Source organism: Phocoena sinus, chromosome 18, assembly GCF_008692025.1.
Source record: "Phocoena sinus isolate mPhoSin1 chromosome 18, mPhoSin1.pri, whole genome shotgun sequence".
NCBI lineage: Eukaryota > Metazoa > Chordata > Mammalia > Artiodactyla > Phocoenidae > Phocoena > Phocoena sinus.
This window is the reverse complement of record NC_045780.1, coordinates 216,594-238,604: the sequence shown is the minus strand read 5'-3', so window position 1 is coordinate 238,604 and position 22,011 is coordinate 216,594. Positions and strand designations below refer to the sequence as shown.

At 39.1% G+C, this 22,011-nt stretch overlaps 1 protein-coding gene across 3 annotated transcripts in view; it reads right to left on the bottom strand.

Annotated features, from left to right (window-relative positions):
• The window catches only part of RNF17 (ring finger protein 17), a 110,657-nt gene that overhangs the window by 46,388 nt on the left and 42,258 nt on the right, over positions 1-22,011 (bottom strand). For all 3 annotated transcript variants that reach the window (XM_032611512.1, XM_032611511.1, XM_032611513.1), the window contains exons 16-19: positions 13,326-13,479; positions 9,403-9,518; positions 7,853-7,973; positions 5,248-5,368 (exon numbers count right to left, since the gene is read on the bottom strand). In XM_032611512.1, coding sequence (XP_032467403.1) covers positions 5,248-5,368; positions 7,853-7,973; positions 9,403-9,518; positions 13,326-13,479 — 512 coding nt within the window. The remainder of the gene's footprint in view (positions 1-5,247; positions 5,369-7,852; positions 7,974-9,402; positions 9,519-13,325; positions 13,480-22,011) is intronic.

Below are 22,011 nucleotides of genomic sequence, written 5' to 3'. Positions count from 1 at the left end.
TGTTTAAAATCCTTCAATAGGGCTTCCCTGGTGGCGCAGTGGTTGAGAGTCCGCCTGCCGATGCAGGGGACGTGGGTTCGTGCCCCGGTCCGGGAGGATCCCACATGCCGCGGAGCGGCTGGGCCCGTGACCCATGGCCGCTGGGCCTGCGCGTCCGGAGCCTGTGCTCCGCAACGGGAGAGGCCGCAACAGTGAGAGGCCCGCGTACCACACACACACACAAAAAAAAAAATCATAAAATCCTTCAATAGCTCCCCTTTCTTCAAGGGATAAACTGCAAACACATTCAAGTGTTTGAAAAGTACTGTAATTTACTTCTCAGTGACTGAGTTTCCTCAATTATCTAGTCTCTGCGTTTCTCCTGCCATACCAGCCACCAGTACCTTTTTTTCTGTCCGTTAGCTGTGTGACTATACTAACAATACATAAACACACGTATTTTTCCTGAATGCAGGCCTTCACTCCTGGTTGTATTAAAGAATTCAGCTTAAGTGAGAGCTCCACTGGTGAGCTCTCCAGGATTCCCACAGCACTGTAATTACCCTTTGCACAGCCCTTATCGCACTGAAAGGTCAGACTGACCATCTCCTTTCCTACTACAAACCAACCTTACTCACCACTGAGTATAGCATAACAAGTCAGCCTGTAAATATTTCTCGCTTATGTAACTGAACAATAAGGACTATTAGCTAATGGGCTATTTTTTTTAAAAAAAACAAGTTTATTGAAGTGTATCTTAGATGTCAAAAAGTTCACCCATTTCAAGTGTATGACAGTAACTTTACCAAATGGTATAACCACCAGCATCGATCAGTTTTAGAACATTTTCACACATACACCCCCGTAAGACCCCCCACGTCCATTTACCCTTAATCCTTGTGCCCACTTCTAGCCCCAGGCAACCCCTAATCTACTTTCTGTATCTACTGGTTTGCCTTTTCTGGACATATCATACAATTAGTAATCTCGTGTTTCTGGCTTCTTTTACCTAGATTAAAATTTCTGAGGTTTAGGGACTTCCCTGGTGGTCCAATGGTTAAGATTCTGTGCTCCCAATTCCGGGGGGCTGGGTTTGATCCCTAGTCAGGGAACTAGATGCCACATGCCACAAAGAAGATCCCACGTGCTGCAACTAAGACCCGGCACAGCCAAATAAATAAATAAATATTTTTAAAAAATTTCTGAGGTTTATCCATGAAGTAGATGTGTCAGTTTGTTTCTTTTTATGGCTGAACAATATCCCACTGTAGGAATATACTGTGTCCTGTCTATTCACCAGTCACTGGATATTTACATTGCTTCCAATTTTTGGCTAGAATATGAATAGTGCTGCTATGAACAACTGCTTGCAAGTTCGTGTATGGACATATGTTTTCATTTCTCCTGGGTAGATACCTAGGAGAGGAACTGCTAGGTTTTATGGTACTTTTATGTTTAAATTTTGAAACATCCACAAGCCATTTTCCAAAGAGCTACACACTGTTCTGCGTCCCCCAGTAATGAGGGTTACTCCACGTCCTCACCAGCATCTGTAATTGTCTGTTTTATGTATAACAGCTGTTCTAGTGGGGGAGAAATGGTACCTCATTATGGCTTTAATCTGCATTTCCCTGATGATTAATGACATTGAGCATCTTTCATGTACCGATTAGCCAATTGTATATCTTCTCTGGTAGATGTCTGTTCATATATTTTATCCATTTTCTTTGGTTGGACTTCTTATTGAGTTTTAAGAGTTCTAGGAATTCCAAAAACAAGTCCTTTATAGGATACATTCTGCAAGTATTTTCTCCCGGTCTGTTGTTTGTCTTTCACTTACTTAATAGTGTCTTTTGAAATGTACATGTTTTAAATACGATGAGGACAAACTTATCATTTCTTTTCTTTTATGGACTGTGCTTTTGGTGTCTTATCTTAGATATCTTTGCTCAATCCATTGTACTGAAGACTTCCTTCTTTTTTCCTCTGAAGTTTACTTTTAGCTCTTAATTTTAAGAGTATAATCCATTTGAGCTAGCCTTTGTGTACAGTGTGAGGTAAGAATTATGCAAATTAAACCAAATATGAGACACCACTACACATCTACTAGAGCCAGCAGAATCTGGAACACCGACAGCACCAAATGCTGGCGAGCACGTGGAGCAACAGGAGCCTCATCACTGCTGGCGGGAACGCACACTGGAAGCTACTGTGGAAGACAGTTTGGCGGCTTCTTATAAAACTAAACATACTCTTATCATAGGATCCAGCAATTGTGCTACTTGGTATTTACCCAAAGGAGCTGAAAACTTATGTCCACACGAAAACCTGCACGCAATCTCTACAGCAGCTTTATTCATAATTGCCAAAACTTAGAAGCAACCGAGATGTCCTTCAGTAGGTGAATGGATAAATAAACTGTGGTGCAACTAGACAATGGAATATTATTCAGTGCTAAAAAGCAATGAGCCAGAAAAAGACACAGAGGAACCTTAAGTGCATATTACTAAGTGAAAGAAGCCGATCTGAGAAGGCTACAGACTGTATGATTCCAATGTGGAAAAGACAAAACTACAGAGACAGTAAAAAGATCAGTGCTTGCCAGAAGCTAGAGGAGAGGTTAGGATGAACAGGCTCTCACAGAGTTTTAGGACAGTGAAAATACTCTGTATGATACTATAATGGTGGATTCAAGTCAGTATATATGTTAAACCCAACAGAATACACACTAATATAAACCATGGACTTTGATGATTATGACACGTCCATACAGTCTCACTGATACCAGCGAACACAACACGTTAGGGGGTGATGATGGTGGGGAGGCTGTGCCTGCGTGGGGCAGGAAGTGTACGGGAACTCTGTGCCTTCCGCTCCACGTTCTGAACCCAACACTGCTACAGAAAACAAAGCCTATCTAACAAAATAAAAAGGGTGACAGACCTGAATATGAAACATAAAACTATAGAACACACAGGAGAAAACCTTTATGACCTGGGGTTAGGCAAAGATTTCTTACCTAAACACAAGCACCTGAATTATAAAAGAAAAATCATTGTCAAACTGAACTTCAAAACCAGAACCTTCTGCTTTTCTTTTTTTAAATAAATAAATTTATTTATTTATTTTTGGCTGCGTTGGGTCTCCATTGCTGCGTGTGGGCTTCCTCTAGTTGCGGCGAGCGGGGGCTATTCTTCGTTGTGGTGCGCAGGCTTCTCACTGCGGTGGCTTCTCTTGTTGCAGAGCACAGGCTCTAGGCACGCGGGCTCAGTAGTTGTGGCGCAAGGGTTCTAGAGCGCAGGCTCAGTAGTTGTGGCACACGGCATTTGTTGCTCCGCGGCATGGGGGATCTTCCCAGACTAGGGATCGAACCCGTGTCCCCTGCACTGGCAGGCGGATTCTTAACCACTCACTGCGTCACGAAGGAAGTCCCCCTTCTGCTCTTTGAAAGACACTTTAGGAAGTCAGATTGGAAGAAAATATTTGCAAAGCACATGCCTAATGAAAGGCTTGTATCTAGAATGTATCAACAACTTTCATATTTCAATAACAATAAGCAACAATGTTTTTTTTTTTTTAGCAACAATGTTTTAAAAGGGCAAAACATCTGAAAAGATACTTCACCAAAGAACAGATACAGACAGCAAATAAGCACATGTTAAGATCCTTAATGTCATTAAGGAAATTAAAACCACTATGAAATACCACAATACTCCTATCAGAAGGGCTAATATAAACACAAAATGATAAATTCAAGTGCTGGCAAGAATGGAGACTAGAACTCTCATACACAAACATCTGGCAGGTTCTCATAAAGTTAGAAATAAACTTACCTTACAAGCAACAATTTCACTCCTAGGTATTTACTCAAGAGAAAAGAAAACATACATATGTCTACACAAACACCTGTATGCAAATTCTATTCATAAAATCTTCCTAAACTGGAAACAGCCCAAATGTCCATCAACTGGTGAACATATAATATTGTGGTATCCATACAATGAAATGAGCAGAGCAATAGAAACTACTGATATAGGCAACAACATGATTGAATCTCGAAAGCACTGTGCTAAATGGAAAAGTCAGACACAAAAAGGCAAAATATTATATGACTCCATTTATATGAAGTTGTGGAACAGTCATAATTATGGAGACAGAAATTCGATCAGTAGCTGCCAAGGACCGGGTGTGGCGGAAGGAGACTGACTACATAAAGGCACAAGAGGGAACTCTGAGGGGTGATGGAAATAGTCTGCATCTTGACTGTGATGATGGTTGCATGACTATATGTATTTATCAAAACTCATAACTGTACCTAAAAAGGGTGAATTTCTTATTGTATATGTTATATATCTCAATAACCCTACTTAAAAAAAAAAAAGAAAACTCAGACCAATACATTTGAATGTTTCCTCTCCTTTCCTTCCCCCTCCCTCGCTCAGGACCTATAGTGAAGAAGGGCAGGCCCTCTCTTCTGCTACTAGTTCCGTTCCTCCCTTGTTAGGGGGGAGGTGGGGGGAGAGCCAGACCACATGCTGAGCATGTCACTGCAGGCCTCTGCTGGGTGTCTCCTCACTGCTCCTCTGGCTTCCCCTGGCAGGCATCACGTGTGGGTGTTATCAAATATTGGCTTTCTTAATGGCTGTGCGAGGGAGTTCTTCAGAAGACCCCTCAGGGGCCAACCCCACTGCACAAGTCACTATTGTGGAAGAACTGCTGTGTCTTGACTTCACACCCTCCCACCCTCCCTAGCACCACTCTGCTCTTCTGATTCTGGGGTCACCTCAACCACTGGCCTGGCCTGGGTCTCAGCACAATAGCTCAAGCCTGGGTCTCTCTGAAAGTATCTACCTGAGCCCAGGAAAGATCCACATGTCTCCAGGTGAGAACATGGGCTTCTCTGCCACAATGCTCACGCTAGACCCTGCCGTTTCTCTTCCTGATCCTCTTCACAAAGGTTCAGGAGGCACCTAAGCAGACACCCCACCTAGAATAAGACGCCAGTCTCCTTTTCTTAGAAGCACCCTCCATATCCAGGAGCCATTCTTGTTGTTGTAGAATCCCTTACAGATGAAGGAAAAAGCCACTCTATTCCCACTAGACTAAAGACTCCAATTATTTTTCCTTCTCTTTTTACTGACCCATTAACAGGGAAAAGCTCCCAAGTCTATAGCCTAAGCAGATAATCAATGGGGAATGATACGCCAGTTTCCCTTCTTGTGAAGTGTTACATATGAAGTAAAAATAAAAGTTTACAGGTCCACTTACCCTACTTCATAAGATGCTAGGCCCTCTTTAACTAGCTGGTCATTAATACTGGTAGGAGTCATTCCAGGAGCACCATGAAAATCGAAAAGCTCAACTAAGAGCACATTGTCTTCCAGAATTTCTGTAAAACCATTAACACTAGTTTGGGGAAAGAAACAAATATGTCCCAAAATATACTAAAGAGCAATTTTTAAAAACCTGAGAACTTAATTTCCTTCATTTTGCATAATGTCAGTCTCTCTCTAGGGGTAAAAGTAGCATTTTTCACACATAAAAGAACTGCCAATGTTAATAAAATTTTCGTTTTAGGTTATTGTGTACTGTTCCATAATGAACCGAAAGCAGCTTAAAGCTTTTAGATTCAGAAAAAACATAGTGACATATACTTATTGAAGCAGCATTCTGTTGTGTTTTTAAACTGTTTTATTGGATTCTGCCAAATTCCAGAGGACAAAAGAAATGAATGAAAGTTAATTCAAGCCAGTGCTTATTTGCAAAGTTTTACAGCTTTTATAAGAATGGCACCAAACAACAAAACAACAAAAAACAGCACAAAGTTTAAAACAACAAAAACTCAACCCAGAGCATTAAGTGGAATTTTTCCCCGTCCTTCTGTTTTTAGGACAAACCATTAGGTCTATTTCTTAATCTAAACTGGGAGTTAGCTGAGGGTAAAGTTACACCTCGTGTGCCTATTTACTTATTTATAGTACATAGCATAGAGAACCTGCTCAATATGCATTTGAATAAACGACAGAGGAATTTCTTTAGGAAACACACAGTTCTATGCACTGAGATCGGTTTATGCCTATACTTCTATACAATAGTAGCTGGCAGGTGCTAAGAGAATGATGATTCCAAATAAAAAGATAACTCATTACCAGCAGTAACATCCTATATTACTTAGTTGTAAGAATACATGTTAGAAAGCTATTTTTCAAGAGCTTAAAAATCATTCTTCACTACTTTAACAGACCAGATAAATTATCTAGAAACAAAAAGCTAAGCAGCTCTGAGCCTCAGTAAACTCTAATCTCCTCACTTTCCATCTTTTGTGTTCCCTTTAGTGCTTTGATTTCATACTGCCCATGCACAAGTTCTTTATTCCACAGGGCCAGCTTCCCATGGTGCTGTACCTTCACCATCTTCCCTGCTCTGCTCCTAATTAAAGTTTAAATGTCTCTTGCTTTGTAAGGTAACAATGTATACTAATCTCATCACTGTGCAGGTTAATGGGGAAAGATGTTTTAGGTCTGGTGGGGCCTTCTGGCATTCCTTAAATCAGATTATCTAGGTTAAGATACACTACAACTTGTGTTTAGATATTATTGGTATAACAAGTAATTGAGAATGAAAAAGGGGGAGTCAAGAGAGAAATCCAGGAGGTCTTGTCTTCATGGGTTAACCTCGGGAGGAGACGTTAAAGGGAGAGCTAAAAACCAACAGAATAAAATACCAAAAGGAAAGCTGAGAAGCAGAATTAAAGCACATTAAAGTCAGCTCAAAATCAGTGGCGATTATTCAAGACTAAGAGGCCCTTAACTTACTGTTTATATCAGAGAATCCAGACCTAATTCTATAGACTAAGGGTACAATTTCTACCATCATATTCCTCTTCAACAGAGCTACTACGTCAGAACAATGTCTTATGTTAAAGTGAATAAATTAACACAAATATGCAATCATTTCTAGGTTATGTGGCCTTGAGCAATTGATCTTTAAGCTTCAATTCCCTTGTAAAACAGGCTAATAATCTCATGGTATTTTGGGTTTACTAGATGGGAGTATGATGAAAATGAAAAAAATGGATACAGTAAAAAGTACCTTTTGAAGTCCCTTAAGTCAACCCTAAGTAAACATGCTGGTGTGTATCCTGCACTAGTACTTGTTAAGACCAACACAGCCACGTTGGTCACAGCTTTGGAAAAGATCAAAATCCCAGATAATAACAGCTTTCAAATCCCTCATCCAAATCTTGGGGCCAGACATGTTTCAGAATTCTTCAAATTGAGAAAAGCTATATAGAACATATATTGCTTATTTTGTGATACCCACAGCGATTCTGAGGCAGCAGCTCAGAAGCGAACATGACTATCCTGAAGTGGAATATATCTCACTGTAAAGGAGATCAATACAACATATAGCATTGTATCTTCATGTAAATTCAGATCAGATTTTGCCATTAAACTTGCTTGGTTACCAAACTGTGGGCTAGCGCTCAGCCTGTGTATCTCAGACCCAAACTGTTCCAAAAAAGAAGCAACTTTTTTTCAAAATACGTCACTCCAAGATGAGGGACAGAGACCCAGGACAAAAGCAAAGAGAAACAAGAGAAGCTAACTCCTTGCTTTAGGGCTTTCAAAGGGCCATGCTGAGGGTGACTTGATCTTCAATGGAAATTTTTGCCTCATGTACTGATTTTAGGCTCTAGAGCCTGCAGAAGATATTATTCCATTGTCCCCAGTTCTCAATAAATGTTCTCTCTCACTACTCATACTAATGACACATTGAATTTATTATATGATCTGACAAATGTTATACCATAATGTTAGTCTTATTTAAAATTATGATCATATAGCAACAAATAAAAATGGAAATAGCTTACTAATGACTGAACATGTCATAAACTTATCTTGAGTCTTTTCTTGAAATTTTTCTGTAGCTTTTTTTGACCACTGCAGTGTCCCTTTACATGGTTCAATATAGGCCAGCTTACATTTAATTGCCTGTGTCAAACAAAATTGCACCATTAAGAAAGTAAACTTAATTTACAGTTATTTTAGAATTAAAATAAAGTGTTAAATGTGTACAAAACTAAACTTTGCATTTGAATTTAATACGTATTTAGAAAACAAATAAATGTCCAAAGATGTCTCTAACAGTACTTTTATAAATGCAAACAGTTAATCAACAGAGTATGGGATTAAGAGGTACAAACTATTATGCATAAAATAAGCTACAAGGATATATTATACAGCACAGGGAATATAGTCAATATTTTACAATAACTATAAATGGAGTATAACTTTAAAAAATCATGAATCACTATATTGTACACTTGCAACTTACATACTGTACATCAATTAAAAAATAAAATCCGTAATAACCTATTAAAAAAAAATCCAAACCAAAAATGAAACAAACAACAAAAAAACAGAGTATTTTGTTGAATGAATTATTGTATACTCAGACAGTGGAATAATAAGCATCCACTGAAAGAATTATGATACACTGTTAAATGAAAAATCAAGTTATAGGACTATATATAGTCTAATCCCATAATTTATTTATTTATTTTTTGCCATACGCGGGCCTCTCACTGCTGTGGCCTCTCCCGTTGCAGAGCACAGGCTCCGGACGCGCAGGCTCAGCGGCCATGGCTCATGGGCCCAGCTGCTCCACGGCATGTGGGATCTTCCTGGACCAGGGCATGAACCTGTGTCCCCTGCATCGGCAGGCGGACTCTCAACCACTGCACCACCAGGGAAGCCCTAATCCCATAATTCTTAAAAACACAGAAGATGTATCTTACAAGTATATATATCAAAAATATTGAATAATTCTGAGTGATTCCCCCCTCATTTTACTCATCCGTATTTTCAAATTTTTCCTGTATCATTTTACCCATTTTTAAATGAAAAATACTGCTTAATAACAATTCAAATACTAGGAGTATATGAATTAGGAAATAAACCTCCTTAAATTTATCTCTGGGGAGTAAGATTCCAAGAGAAGGATAAGTTTTTTATTGATACTTATTCTTCCAGACTTCTCTCTTTCTCTGGCACACATTATATATACTTAAACATAAATGGGATCACAGTAAAATCATTTCTGTAATCAGTTTTTTTCACATAATATACCATATTCTTACTACCTTATACAGGTATTTCAAAATAACACTAAAAGCTGCACACCAGTAAGTACTTATAAAGACACAAATATATACACATTTAGAATTAATGCTTATTTGTTAAGATACATATTATTTTTTAAACAGTAACTATAGAGACTCTTTTCTATAGCCCATGAATCAGAAATTATTTACAGAAAAAGTGAAGTTAAAAGAACATTTCTACGGTGAAAATAACTTCTAAAAATACTTGCATATTTGTGCTAATATTCTAACCCTATGATTTATAATGAGTAGATTACCTTCTCTGCAGGATTCAGAAACTCATCCTTTATTTTACGCATTTCTTTAAGTGTTATTTTTGCTGTATTGCCAAAATCCACATATTTAACTTCAACTTCACGATGTCCAGGCAATCCTTCAAAAATTATGAAATTGGAAATCACAAACTTGGAAAAAAAAGAATTATCTAGCAAGATTAAGACTGATCTACAATCAACTAGATTCGAACACTTTTATGTTCAACATACAAACTTAGTATTATTTTAATGTAAAAAACATTTCTAATATGTGAACTTCACAAAATCAACCATAATGCACAGCTGTTCAGACTCGGTGAATGAGAAACTAACAATCTAAAGATATCTGGGGCTACCCTGGTGGCGCAGTAGTTGAGAGTCCGCCTGCCAATGCAGGGGACACGGGTTCGTGCTCCAGTCGGGGAAGATCCCACATGCCGCGGAGCGGCTGGGCCCGTGAGCCATGGCCGCTGAGCCTGCGCGTCCGGAGCCTGTGCTCCACAATGGGAGAGGCCACAATAGTGAGAGGCCCGCGTACCACAAAAATAAAAAAAATAAAAAAGATATCTAAAGGACAAACAAAATCAGGATAACAAAACAGCCATCAAATGCTAGGTGTTATGTCCTAAAAGTTAAGAATTAGGTTTGGAGTTAGACACTTAAATGACATGTGACTCTGAGAACGCTAATTAATATCTCTAAGATACTACCCTGAGCAAGTTACTTTTTCTCTGTAGGCCTCATTATTTCACCTGTAAAGTGGGTGTACCAATAGAATCAAATCTTATTAAGACTCTTTTTGAGGACTCACCTATTTAAAATACTCTGCAAAGAACCAAGCATAAAAGAAGCACTTAATGTTTGTTAGTCAACATAGGTAATCAAACAAGGCAAAAGACTTAATGATCAAGACACACGTTCATTCGTATAATAATATCTAATTGTGAAATTTTAAAAAATTATCTGGGGATATTGTGAAAAATGAGCAGAAACAGACCTCTATGTGAAACTAGTTTTCATATTTTAAAGGATACCAAAGAAACCTCTGGAAGGTTTGAACACATCGAAGTTTGAATAAAGAGCTATCATAAACTGACCTTTTTGTAAATACTCAGAATATGAAATATGACTGACTTTAGTCCCCTAAGCACACGTATGTACAATGCTACAAAACTTGTTGCCATTACTTTCAAATTTAAAAACTAATACAGTACATATAATTTCAAAATGGAAAAAGTTTGGGCATTCTCTGCCCCTTGGTAGAAGTGAAAGCAGATGTAACAATACTGGCACTGCTCGAGATGGCACTCAAGCAGCTCAGGTACCTGAGAAGTCGTGTGTACCCTAAGAGTAAGGTAAAGAGGTGAGGGGACCTTGCCCTGTTTCCACTGGAATCCTCATGCAAGAAAGATAATCTCAAGTGTAACGACACCATTAGATTCTTACCATTCCTCAAGTCTCTGAATGCAGATGCGGTTTTAAACAAAAACAAACAAATGGATATGGGATGGGACTTAAAGAACAGTTTTCCCCAAATTATCAATCATGTGTGAGTAGAATCGGGAGACATGGGAAGGTCTCAAAATTTCCCTTCCATTTATTCTCTCTGAGGAAAATGCTCCACCAAAATATGGGAGTAAACCGAAAAGGTAAATGAGATCCAGAAAACAAGCAATCCAATTTAGGAAAACAAGTGAAATAAACTCCCAAAATAACAAGCCTAGGGGACAAGCAGTCTAATTGGAGCAGATAATAGGATGTTTTCATTGTTACCAAAAAAAAAAAAATCAAACCAGCATTATCTGAAAAGTCTAATCATGTGGAAAATTGTTTTAAACTATTAGGAAAATGTAGTCATAGGTTACTGGGTTGGCCAAAAAGTTCTTTCGGTTTTTAAAGTAAAAATAAAAGACACATTTTTCATTTTCACCAAGCACTTCATTGAACAACATATTCACCCTTTTTGTTCCACTACCTTCTGCCATTTTTCAGGCAACTTCATAATTTGATCTTCCCAAAACTTTTTATCTTTTTGAGCAAAGAACTGTTCCAGGTGCCTTTTACAGTATCCCAGGAGATGGAAATTTTTTCCATTAAGAGAATTTTGTGAAGACCGAAATAAACGGAAATCTCAAGGTGTAATGTCTGGTGAATACAGCGGATGAATCAGAACTTCCCAGCCAAGCTGTAACAGTTTTTGCCTGGTCATCAAAGAAACATGCAGTCTTGTATTATCCTGATGGAAGAGTATGTGTTTTCTTTCTTTTTTTTTTTTTGGCAGTACGCGGGCCTCTCACTGTTGTGGCCTCTCCCGTTGCGGAGCACAGGCTCCGGACACGCAGGCTCAGCGGCCATGGCTCATGGGCCCAGCCGCTCTGCGGCATGTGGGATCTTCCTGGACCGGAGCACGAACCCGTGTCCCCTGCATTGGCAGGCAGACTCTCAACCACTGCGCCACCAGGGAAGCCCAGAGTATGTGTTTTCCGTTGACTAATTCTGGATGCTTTTCGTCGAGTGCTGCTTTCAGTTGGTCTAATTGGGAGCAGTACTTGTTGGAATTAATCGTTTGGTTTTCCGGAAGGAGCTCATGATAAGAGGATTCCCTTCCAATCCCACTATATACGTGACATCACCTTCTTTGGATGAAGACTGGCCTTTGGTGTGGTTGGTGGTGGTTCATTTCGCTTGCCCCACGATCTCTTCCGTTCCACGTTATTGTACAGTATCCACTTTTCACCCTCCGTCACAATTTGTTTTAAAAATGGAATGTTTCTGTTACGTTTCAGTGGAGAATCGCATGCGGAAATATAGTCAAGAAGGTTTTTTTCACTTAACTAATGTGGAACCCAAACATCAAAGCGATGAACGTCACCAAGCTGGTGCAAATGATTTTCAACCCTTGATTTGGATGTTTTGAGTATGTCAGCTACTCAAAAGCATCTCCAGCATGGTATGACGTTGACTGTTCTCAATTAATGTCTCTATTTGATCGATATCAACTTCAACTGGTCTACCTGACAGTGGAGCATCGTCCAGCGAGAAATCTCCAGCATGAAACTTCGCAAACCACTTTTGACACATTCTATCAGTCGCTGCACCTTCTCCATACACTGCACAAATCTTTTTTTGCATTTCAGTTGCGTTTTTACCTTTCTTGAAATAATAAAGCATAATATGCCAAAAATGTTGTTTTCTCTTCCATCTTCAAAATTAAAATGGCTACACAAATTTCACCAATTTTGATGTTTTTTTTAAATGCACGTTGATATGACAGCTGTCACAATACAATCTAACAAAATTGTTTCGAATGAAGCTAAAGACAACTAAGTGCTATGAGAGCCATCTTACAGGAGAAACAAATGAACCTTTTGGCCAACCCAATGAAAGAAAATGGAGTGAAAAACTGATGCAATTATTAACTCAGAATTAAACTATACTTTATGGAGTAGCACTGAAAATACTTGCATAGAATAAGAATATAACTAAAAATTGTGATATATCAATAACTATGTGGGGGGAGAGAGGGGACAAAAGAACTACAAGAGATCTAAAATTCATCTAACATAATTAATACCTAAGACTGAAGTACCTACAAAGTATTACATTATTTAGAAGAAACAACACAGATAAATGACAAAAAGTATTTGTCTTTTTGGAGGAGAGTGGAGTACGTGTCATTTACCACTATTTAACTTTTTCAATAAGGTAATGTTAGAAAACAAAAAAAAAAAATGGTGAAGTCCTAGTCAAATCGAATGAAATCTAAGGAGCCAGAGGTTCATCTATCAACACTATTGCTTGCTTTCTAAAGAGCAAAACTGTAAGATCAAATAATATCACTTCCATGATTTAATCTGTACTGACTCAAATGGTTATCAATTTTTAAGCGTAACACTTCCCTGAGGAAATAGTGTGCAATTTCCTACCAATAACTTTTGCTCGGTACCAAACTCCATCTTCAAATTTAGCTACACAGGCTTGATCTTGAACTGGACAGAGGATTTCAAGATTTTCTGCATCTTCATTTTTATAGAATTCCTCAATTGCTTTTAATACAAATAAAAAATCCAGGCTCTTTATCTAAGAAACAGAGTTAAAGCAGGGATTAAAGCACTGTAGTTTCATAGAAACTTAAAATTTAAGTGTTGCATGTTTATAGGCACTGCTCATAAAATTATGAAATATTAGAACTGAATTAGATATAAGCTGTCATGTAATTTATACCTGAAATATTTTGTTACAGAAGTAGTATATAAAATTAACATATATAAACAAAATTTTTAAAAATCACATTTTTCCAGATATCTAAAACATATCTGCTTCTAGATATTTTTCTTTTTTTTTCTTTTTTTTGGCTGCGCTGTGCAGCTTGCAGGATCTTAGTTCCCTGATCAGGGACTGAACCCAGGCCCAGAGCAGTGAAAGCGCTGAGTCCTAATCACTGGACCACCAGGGAACTCCCGCTCCTAGATCTTTTTCTAAGCACACTTTCCATACTTTTGTATGTACCAAAAATGAGACCATACCTTATGTATAATTCGATAATCTGCATTTTTCTATCAATTCTCACTTTCTGCTTCAAGTAAGTGTTCCTACTAGTACTTCTAGACCATATTAGATTTCCCTAACTGACCAAACCCAGTATCCAATCTAAGACTACATGTTATATTTGGTTATCTCAATAAGTCTTATAATTTAGTGTAGTGTTCTTTTTAAAATGACCCTGTCTTATTAAAGACAGTGTGCTATTTTTCTGCAGAATGCCCCATCTTCTGGATTTATGTGGTTATGTTTTCATCCTGTTATTTACCTTGTTCCTCCACTGAGCAGGGCCTATCCCTGGAATTTCTCCCCAACTGAGAGTTGTATCTACAAGTTTGATGGATTCAAGCCAAACCTTTTGGCTAGAATACGTCAAGTTGCAACACATCAAGACACAATATTACTGACTCACTAATGATATGCTAAGATTCACCTACAGAAAGGGCTTGTGATTCTCATCCCTTCATTATACAGTTACGTTTTTCCCTTGTGGTCACCAAGTAATTCATGTAGTACTACTCTGGCATTGTATGAACGTCCAATTTCCCATCAGCCATCCATCTAATGGTTTTAATGTGAATTGATAAATCTTCTTTAATAAATCAATCATTTCAGTAGAGTTTGTGAAATGACTGCATAATTGAATAGAGCTTTATCTTATTAAATGGGACTATTCGGTTACTTTAAAACCTGATGTTCTTATACTACTTAAAACACAGCTCCTAAAACAAAACCAAGGATAAATGTTTATTTTTCCAAATACCAATTCTTAAGATGAAAAATATTTTAAAATCCATCTCAAATGGTCAAAAAATGAAGTTTTTCTCTTTTGTGGGTATAATAATGCAAGTGGAAATTTTCTGAATCTTTTGTTATTTCATATAAATTATTTTCACAACACTTTAAACCTTTTTTTTTTCCCACAGTACATTGTTGTAATTGTTCTATTTTATTGTTGGTTATTGTTGTTAATCTCTTGCTGTGCCTAATTTATAAATTAAACTGTATCTTAGGTATACATGTATAGGAAAAAACATCATATATACAGGGTTCAGTACTGTCCACAGTTTCAGGCGTCCACTGGGAGTCTTGTATCCCCTGCAGACAATGGGGGACTACTATATGTGATGGAGGAAATGGACGGAGGTCTGGATGCACAGACTGTAAACCTTTATTTCTAAGTAGGTATTATTCATATTCCTCCATTAACAGATTACCCAAATGGAACACTGGAAAATTCAACAGAGAAATGACATCAGCAAAACAGCAGACTCTGAAGCTCCAAGCTCTTGTGTCCCCACAGAAACACTGAAAAAATGAGAAACCATCTGAACCAACTTTGTTAGAGCTCTGGGAAACAAAGGCTTACAGCACCCAAGCAAACACCCAATTAAGCTTTCAACATTCAAGGAAATCAACATAAACATTTGCTGAACACGAGCTAAAAGAACAGAGAGACTTCAGTTATCACATACTAGGAATAGTATTTGTAAGAATAGTTTGAAAAAGTCTTAAAATAAACCAACTACTAGTCTCCAACAATTTTAAAAAATCCAGGATGTGTGTGGTGGGTGATCTTTTAGAGTTATATAATAGTCAATGCCCAATTTTCAACAAGAAATCAGACGGCATACAAAGAAACAGGAAAACATGGCTCATTCCAAGGAACAAAATAAACAGACAGAAATCAGCCCTTAGGAAGCCCAGATAATGGATTTACTAGACAAAGACTTTAGAACAACTGTCTTAAATATGCTCAAAGAGCTAAAGGAAAACATGGACAAAGAACTAGAGAAAACCAGGAAAACAATAAAGGATTAAAATGAAAGTATCAACAAAGAGACAGTAATTATAAAAAGGAATCAAATTCTGGAGCTGAAAAGTACAATAACTGAAACAAAAAATATTCTGGAGGGGTTCAATAGCATATTTGATCAGGCAGAAGAGTCAGTGAACTTGAATATAGGACAACTGAAATAGTGAGGAACAGAAAGAAGAAAGAATTAAGTGAACAGAGACCAAAGTATTTGTGAGATATTAATCACACCAATATATACATTATGGGAGTCCCAGAAAGAGAAGAGAGAAAGAAAGGAGCAGAAAGAGTATCTGAAGAAATAATGACCAAAAACTTCCCAAATTTGATGAAATACACAAATCTACAAATCCAAGCAATGTTATGGGTTGATTTATGTCTCCTCCAAAAAGATATGTTGGAGTTGTAATCCCCAGAACCTCAAAACATGACCTTATTTGGAGATAGGGTATTTATCAAGTTAAAATGAGGTCGTTAAAGTAGGCCTTAATCCAATGTGATTGGTGTCCTTATTAAAAGGGGTAAATTTGGGCACAAAGACACATACACAGGAGAATGCATGTAAAGATGAAGGCAGAAACTGGAGTGAGGCAGAAGCCACTGAACACCAAATTTTCCAGCTAACCACCAGAAGCTAGGGAAAAAGGCATGGAATAGATTCTCACTCACAACCTTCAGAAGGAGCCAACACTACTAACAACTTGATCTCACACTTCTAGATTCCAGAACTGTGAGACAATAAATTTATGTTGTTTAAGCCACTTAACTTGTGGAACTTTCTTATGGCACCCCTAAGAAATGAATACAGATTTTGGAATAGCAAAGTAGTGTGCTGTTGTAATAAATACCTAACATGTGAGAGAAGCTTTGAAATTGGGTAATGAATAGAAAGAAAAGGAAGAATTATGCGGTACTTGAATGAAAATAACCAGATTGCTTTGGAAAGATTACTGGCAGAAATATGGATGTTAAAGGTGCTTCTGGTGAGATTTCAGACAGCAATGAGGAATGACACTGAAAACTGGAGGAAAGGCAATCCTTGTTACACAGTGGTAGAGAACTTGGCTGAATTATGTTCTACTGGGTGAAAAGTTGAACTTGGATATTTAGCTGAGGACACTGCTAAGCAAAGTGTCAAAGTGCCAGCCAGGTTTCTCCTTGCTGCTTATAATAAAATGTGAGAGGACAGACATAAATTGAAGAATAAATTGTTAAACATAAAGGAAGCAGAATCTGAAGATTTAGAGAATTCTCAGTCTATATGTATTTCAAAAAATGAGAAAGCAAGCTCTGGAGTGAACACCAAGGGCACGGCTGGACAGTGTCTGCTCAAGAGATTATGGGTAGGGCTTCCCTGGTGGCGCAGTGGTTGGGAGTCCGCCTGCCGATGCAGGGGATGCGGGTTCATGCCCCAGTCTGGGAGGATCCCACATGCCGCTGGGCGGCTGGGCCCATGGGCCATGGCCGCTGAGCCTGCGTGTCTGGAGCCTGTGCTACACAATGGGAGAGGCCGCAGTGGTGGGAGGCCCACGTACTGCCAAAAAAAAAAAAAAAAAGGAGATTATGGGTATATGACTTGTGGATCTAATCATTCATCTCAGCAGAAACAATGCCAGCGTGAACTGAAGGGGACAGAGGTGAGAGGAAATGAAGGGGGGCCGGTGGGCTTGTGGGATTCTATAGGCAGGAAGTGAGCTGACAGAGCTATTCAGTTATGAACTTATGTTTCAAGAAAAGGGAAGACTGATCCTGAAGGAGATTCAGAGGCTAGTGTGTCTGCAACTGCTACTCAGGCCCAGAGGGCACAGACCTGAGAGGCAGGACTGGTTCCTCCTCTGTTCCAGGGATGGGGCCTCCTCCCGGGTTCCAGAGGGTTAGGATAAATCCTCAATTCCAATGGGTGAGGTTGCTGCCATGACTGAAGGGGTAGGGCCACCACCCTAGTGGGACTGGAGGACAGAGCATCCAGCCAATGAGGATTATTCTCAAGCCATAAGAATCTAATGGAATTTTCCCTGCTAGGTTTTAGACTTACTGTCTGGTCTCACAGATTCAGAGACAGAGAGGAGTTCTGCCTCAGCTTGAGTTAAACAATTCTTACCTATACCTGATTCAGATAATCAGGGATTTAGTGATTTTATATGAGATTCTGGATTTAGATTTGATGCTAGAATGATTAAGATTTTTTGGAATGTTGGGATGGTGTTATTGCATGTGGGGAGGAAATTTTTGATACAGCAGAAAGTGGACTGCTTATGGGTTGAATTGTGTCCTCCCCCCCAAATATGTTGAAGTTCTAACCCCCCCAGTACCTCAGCATGTGTCCTTATTTGGAGGTAGGGTTTTACCTTGATAGGTATTATCAAGTTAAAGTCTTATGCGGGACCTAATTCAACATGACTGTTGTCTGTATTAAAAAATTGAGACAGACAAGTACACAGAGAGAGCGCCATGTGAAGGAAGCAGAGACCGGGATGATGCAGCAGAAGCCAATGAGTGCTAAACCACCAAATCTAGGGAAGCGACATGGAACAGATCTTCCCTCCCAGACCACAGAAGGAACCAACTCTGCCAACACCTTGATCTTAAACTTGCAGACTCCAGAACTGTGAGAAAATAAATTTCTGCTTTTTTAAACTACCTACTATATGGCACTTTTTGCACGAGGGGGGTGGGAGTGGGCATGCCACACAGCTTGTGGGATCTTAGTTCCCTGACCACAGATTGAACCTGGCCCCTGGCAGTGAAAGCGCAGAGTTCTAACCACTGTACCGCCAAGCAATTCCCTGTGGCACTTTGTTATAGCTGCCCTAGAAAGTTACTATACTCAAAAAACGCAAAGTAGGATAAATTCAAAGAGAGACACACTAGATGCATGATACACAAACTGTCAACAGCCAAAGACAAAGTGAGAGTTGTGAACGCAGCAAGAGAGAAGTGACTTGTCATATATAAGGGATCATCAATAAGATTATCATCTGACTTCTCATCAGAAATCCTGGAGGTCAGAAGGTAATATTTAAACTCCTGAAAGAAAAAAAGCATCAACTGAGAATTACAGATCCAGCAAAACTATCCTTCAAAAGACAGATAGAAATAAGCTATTCACAGATAAACAAGAGGTGAGGAAGTTCACTAACACCAGACCTGTCTTATAAACAAGCTAAAGGGAGTCATTCAGGAGGAAATGAAAGGTGCTAGAGTGTAACTCAGAGCCACATTAAAATGTAAAGATCTGTGGTTAACATAAATACGTGGACAAACATGAAAGCCAGTATTATTAACTTTAGTTTGTAATTCCACTTTTATTTTCTACAGGATTTAAAAGATAAATGCATAAAAATAATTATAAATCTACATTATTGAGCACACAATGTACACAGATCAATAATATAAAAGGAGAATGGAGTTATACATGAGTAGCGTTTTGTTCAATTAAAGTTGGTATCAATTCGTATTAACTTCTGTAACTTTAGGATGTTATATGTAATCCCCATGGTAACAATAGATAAATATATAGATACACAAAAGGAAATAAGAAGGGAACCAAAACATGACACTACAATATTCCCACACCCATGTTCATTGCAGCATCATTCACAATAGTCAAGAGGTAGAAGCAAACCAAATGTCCATCAACGGATGAATGAATTAATAAAATGTGGTATTACATACAATGGAATATTAGTCAGCCTTAAAGAAGTTAAGTCCTGTCACATGCTACAACATGGGGCAATATGCTAAGTGAAAAAAGCCAGTGCCAAAAGGACAAATACAGGTATCCCTGCTATCTGAAAGTGGAGTGTTCCTATGAAATCTTTTCTAAGCCAAAATGTAGTAGGGCTTCCCTGGTGGCACAGTGGTTCAGAGTCCGCCTGCTGATGCAGGGAACACGGGTTTGTGCCCCGGTCCGGGAGGGTCCACATGCTGCGGAATGGCTGGGCCCGTGAGCCATGGCCGCTGAGCCTGTGCTCTGCAACAGGAGAGGCCACAACAGTGAGACGCCCGCGTACCGCAAAAAAAAAAAAAAAAAAGGGAGGCAAGAATATAAAATGGGAAAAAGTCTCTTTAGCAGTGGTGCTGGGAAAGTCGGACAGCTGCATGTAAATCAGTGAAGTTAGAACACACCCTCACGCCATGCACAAAAAATAAACTCAAAATGGCTTGAAGACTTTTATAAGACATAAAACCATAAAACTCCTAGAAGAGAGCATAGGCAAAACATTCTGACATAAACTGTACCAATGTTTTCTTAGATCAGTCTCCCAAGGCAATAGAAATAAAAACAAAAACAAACAAACAGGACCTGATGAAACTCACAAGCTTTTGCACAGCAAAAACCATAAACAAAACGAAAAGACAACCTACAGTATGGGAGAAAATATTTGCAAATGATACAACCGACAAGGGCTTAATCTCCAAAATATATAAACAGCTCATACAACTCAACAACAACAACAAAAAAAACCCAACTGAAAAATGGGCAGGAGACCTTAATAGACATTTCTCCAAAGAAGACATACAGATGGTCAGTAGGCACATGAAAAGATGCTCCACATGACTAATTATTAGAGAAATGCGTATCAAAACTACAATGAGGTACCACCTCACACTGGTCAGAATGGCCACCATTAAAAAGTCTATAGGGGGATTTCCCTGGTGGTGCAGTGGTTAAGAATCCACCTGCCAATGCAGGGGTCACGGGTTCGAGCCCTGGTCCAGGAAGATCCCACATGCCACGGAGCAACTAAGCCCACGCGCCACAACTACTGAGCCCGTGTGCCACAACTACTGAAGCTCGCATGCCTAGAGCTCATGCTCTGAAACAAGAGAAGCCACTGCAATGAGAAGGCTGCACACCACAACGAAGAGTAGCCCCCACTCGACACAACTAGAGAATGCCTGCGTGCAGCAACTAAGACCCAACACAGCCATTAAAAAAAAAAAGAAGAAAAGAAAAAGTCTATAGGGACTTCCCTGATGGTCCAGTGATTAAGACTCCGTGCTTCCACTGCAGGGGGCACAGGTTCGATCCCTGGCTGGGGAACTAAGATCCTGCATGCCATGTAGCATGACCAAAAAAGTAAATAAAAGCAAAAAAATTAAAAATATTAAAAGTCTACAGATAACAAACGCTGGAGAGGCTGTGGAGAAAAGGGAACCCTCCTACAGTTAGTGGGAATGTAAATTGGTGCAGCCACTATGGAGAACAGTATGGAGGTTTTAGAAAACTAAAAATAGAGATATACCATATGATCCAGCAATTCCACTCCTGGGCATATATCCAGAGAAAACTAATTCAAAAAGATACGTGCACCCCTATGTTCATAGCAACACCATTCACAACAGCCATGACATGGAAGCAACCTAAATGTCCATCGAAAGATAAAAGGATAAAGAAGATGTGGTATATATATACAATGGAATACTATTCAGCCATAGAAAAGAACAAAATAATGCCATTTGCAGCAACATGGATGCAACAAGAGATTATCATACTAAGTGAAGTAATTCAGAAAGAGAAAGACAAATACCATATGATATCACTTATATGTAGAATCTAAAATATGGCAAAAATGAACCTATCTATAAAACAGAAATAGACTCACAGACATAGAAAACACACTTGTGGTTGCCAAGGGGGAGGGTGAGAGGCAGAGGGATGGACTGTGAGTCTGGGGTTGGTAGATGCAAACTATTACGTTTACAGTGGATAAACAACAAGGTCCTACTGTACAGCACAGGGAACAATAATCAATCTCCTGGGATAAACCATAATGGAAAAGAATATTAAAAAAGAATGTAGGGCTTTCCTGGTGGTGCAGTGGCTGAGAGTCCACCTGCCAATGCAGGGGACACAGGTTCGTGCCCTGGTCTGGGAAGATCCCACATGCTGCGGAGCGGCTGCGCCCGTGAGCCATGGCCGCTGAGCCTGCGCGTCCGGAGCTTGTGCTCCGCAACGCGGGAGGCCACAGTGGTGACACCCGCATAATGCAAAAAAAAAAAAGGATGTATATATGTATATAACTGAGTCACTCTGCAGTGCAGCAGAGATTGGCACACTGTAAATCAACTATACTTCAATTTAAAAAAAAAAAAACAACCAAAAAAACCAGTGTGCTACTGCCATAAGGACAGAGGGATGGACCAATGGAATAGAACAGAGAGCCCAGAAATAAACATTCACGTATATGGTCAACTGAGTTTTGACCAGAGTGCCCAGACCATACAATGGAGAAAAGACCATCTTTTCA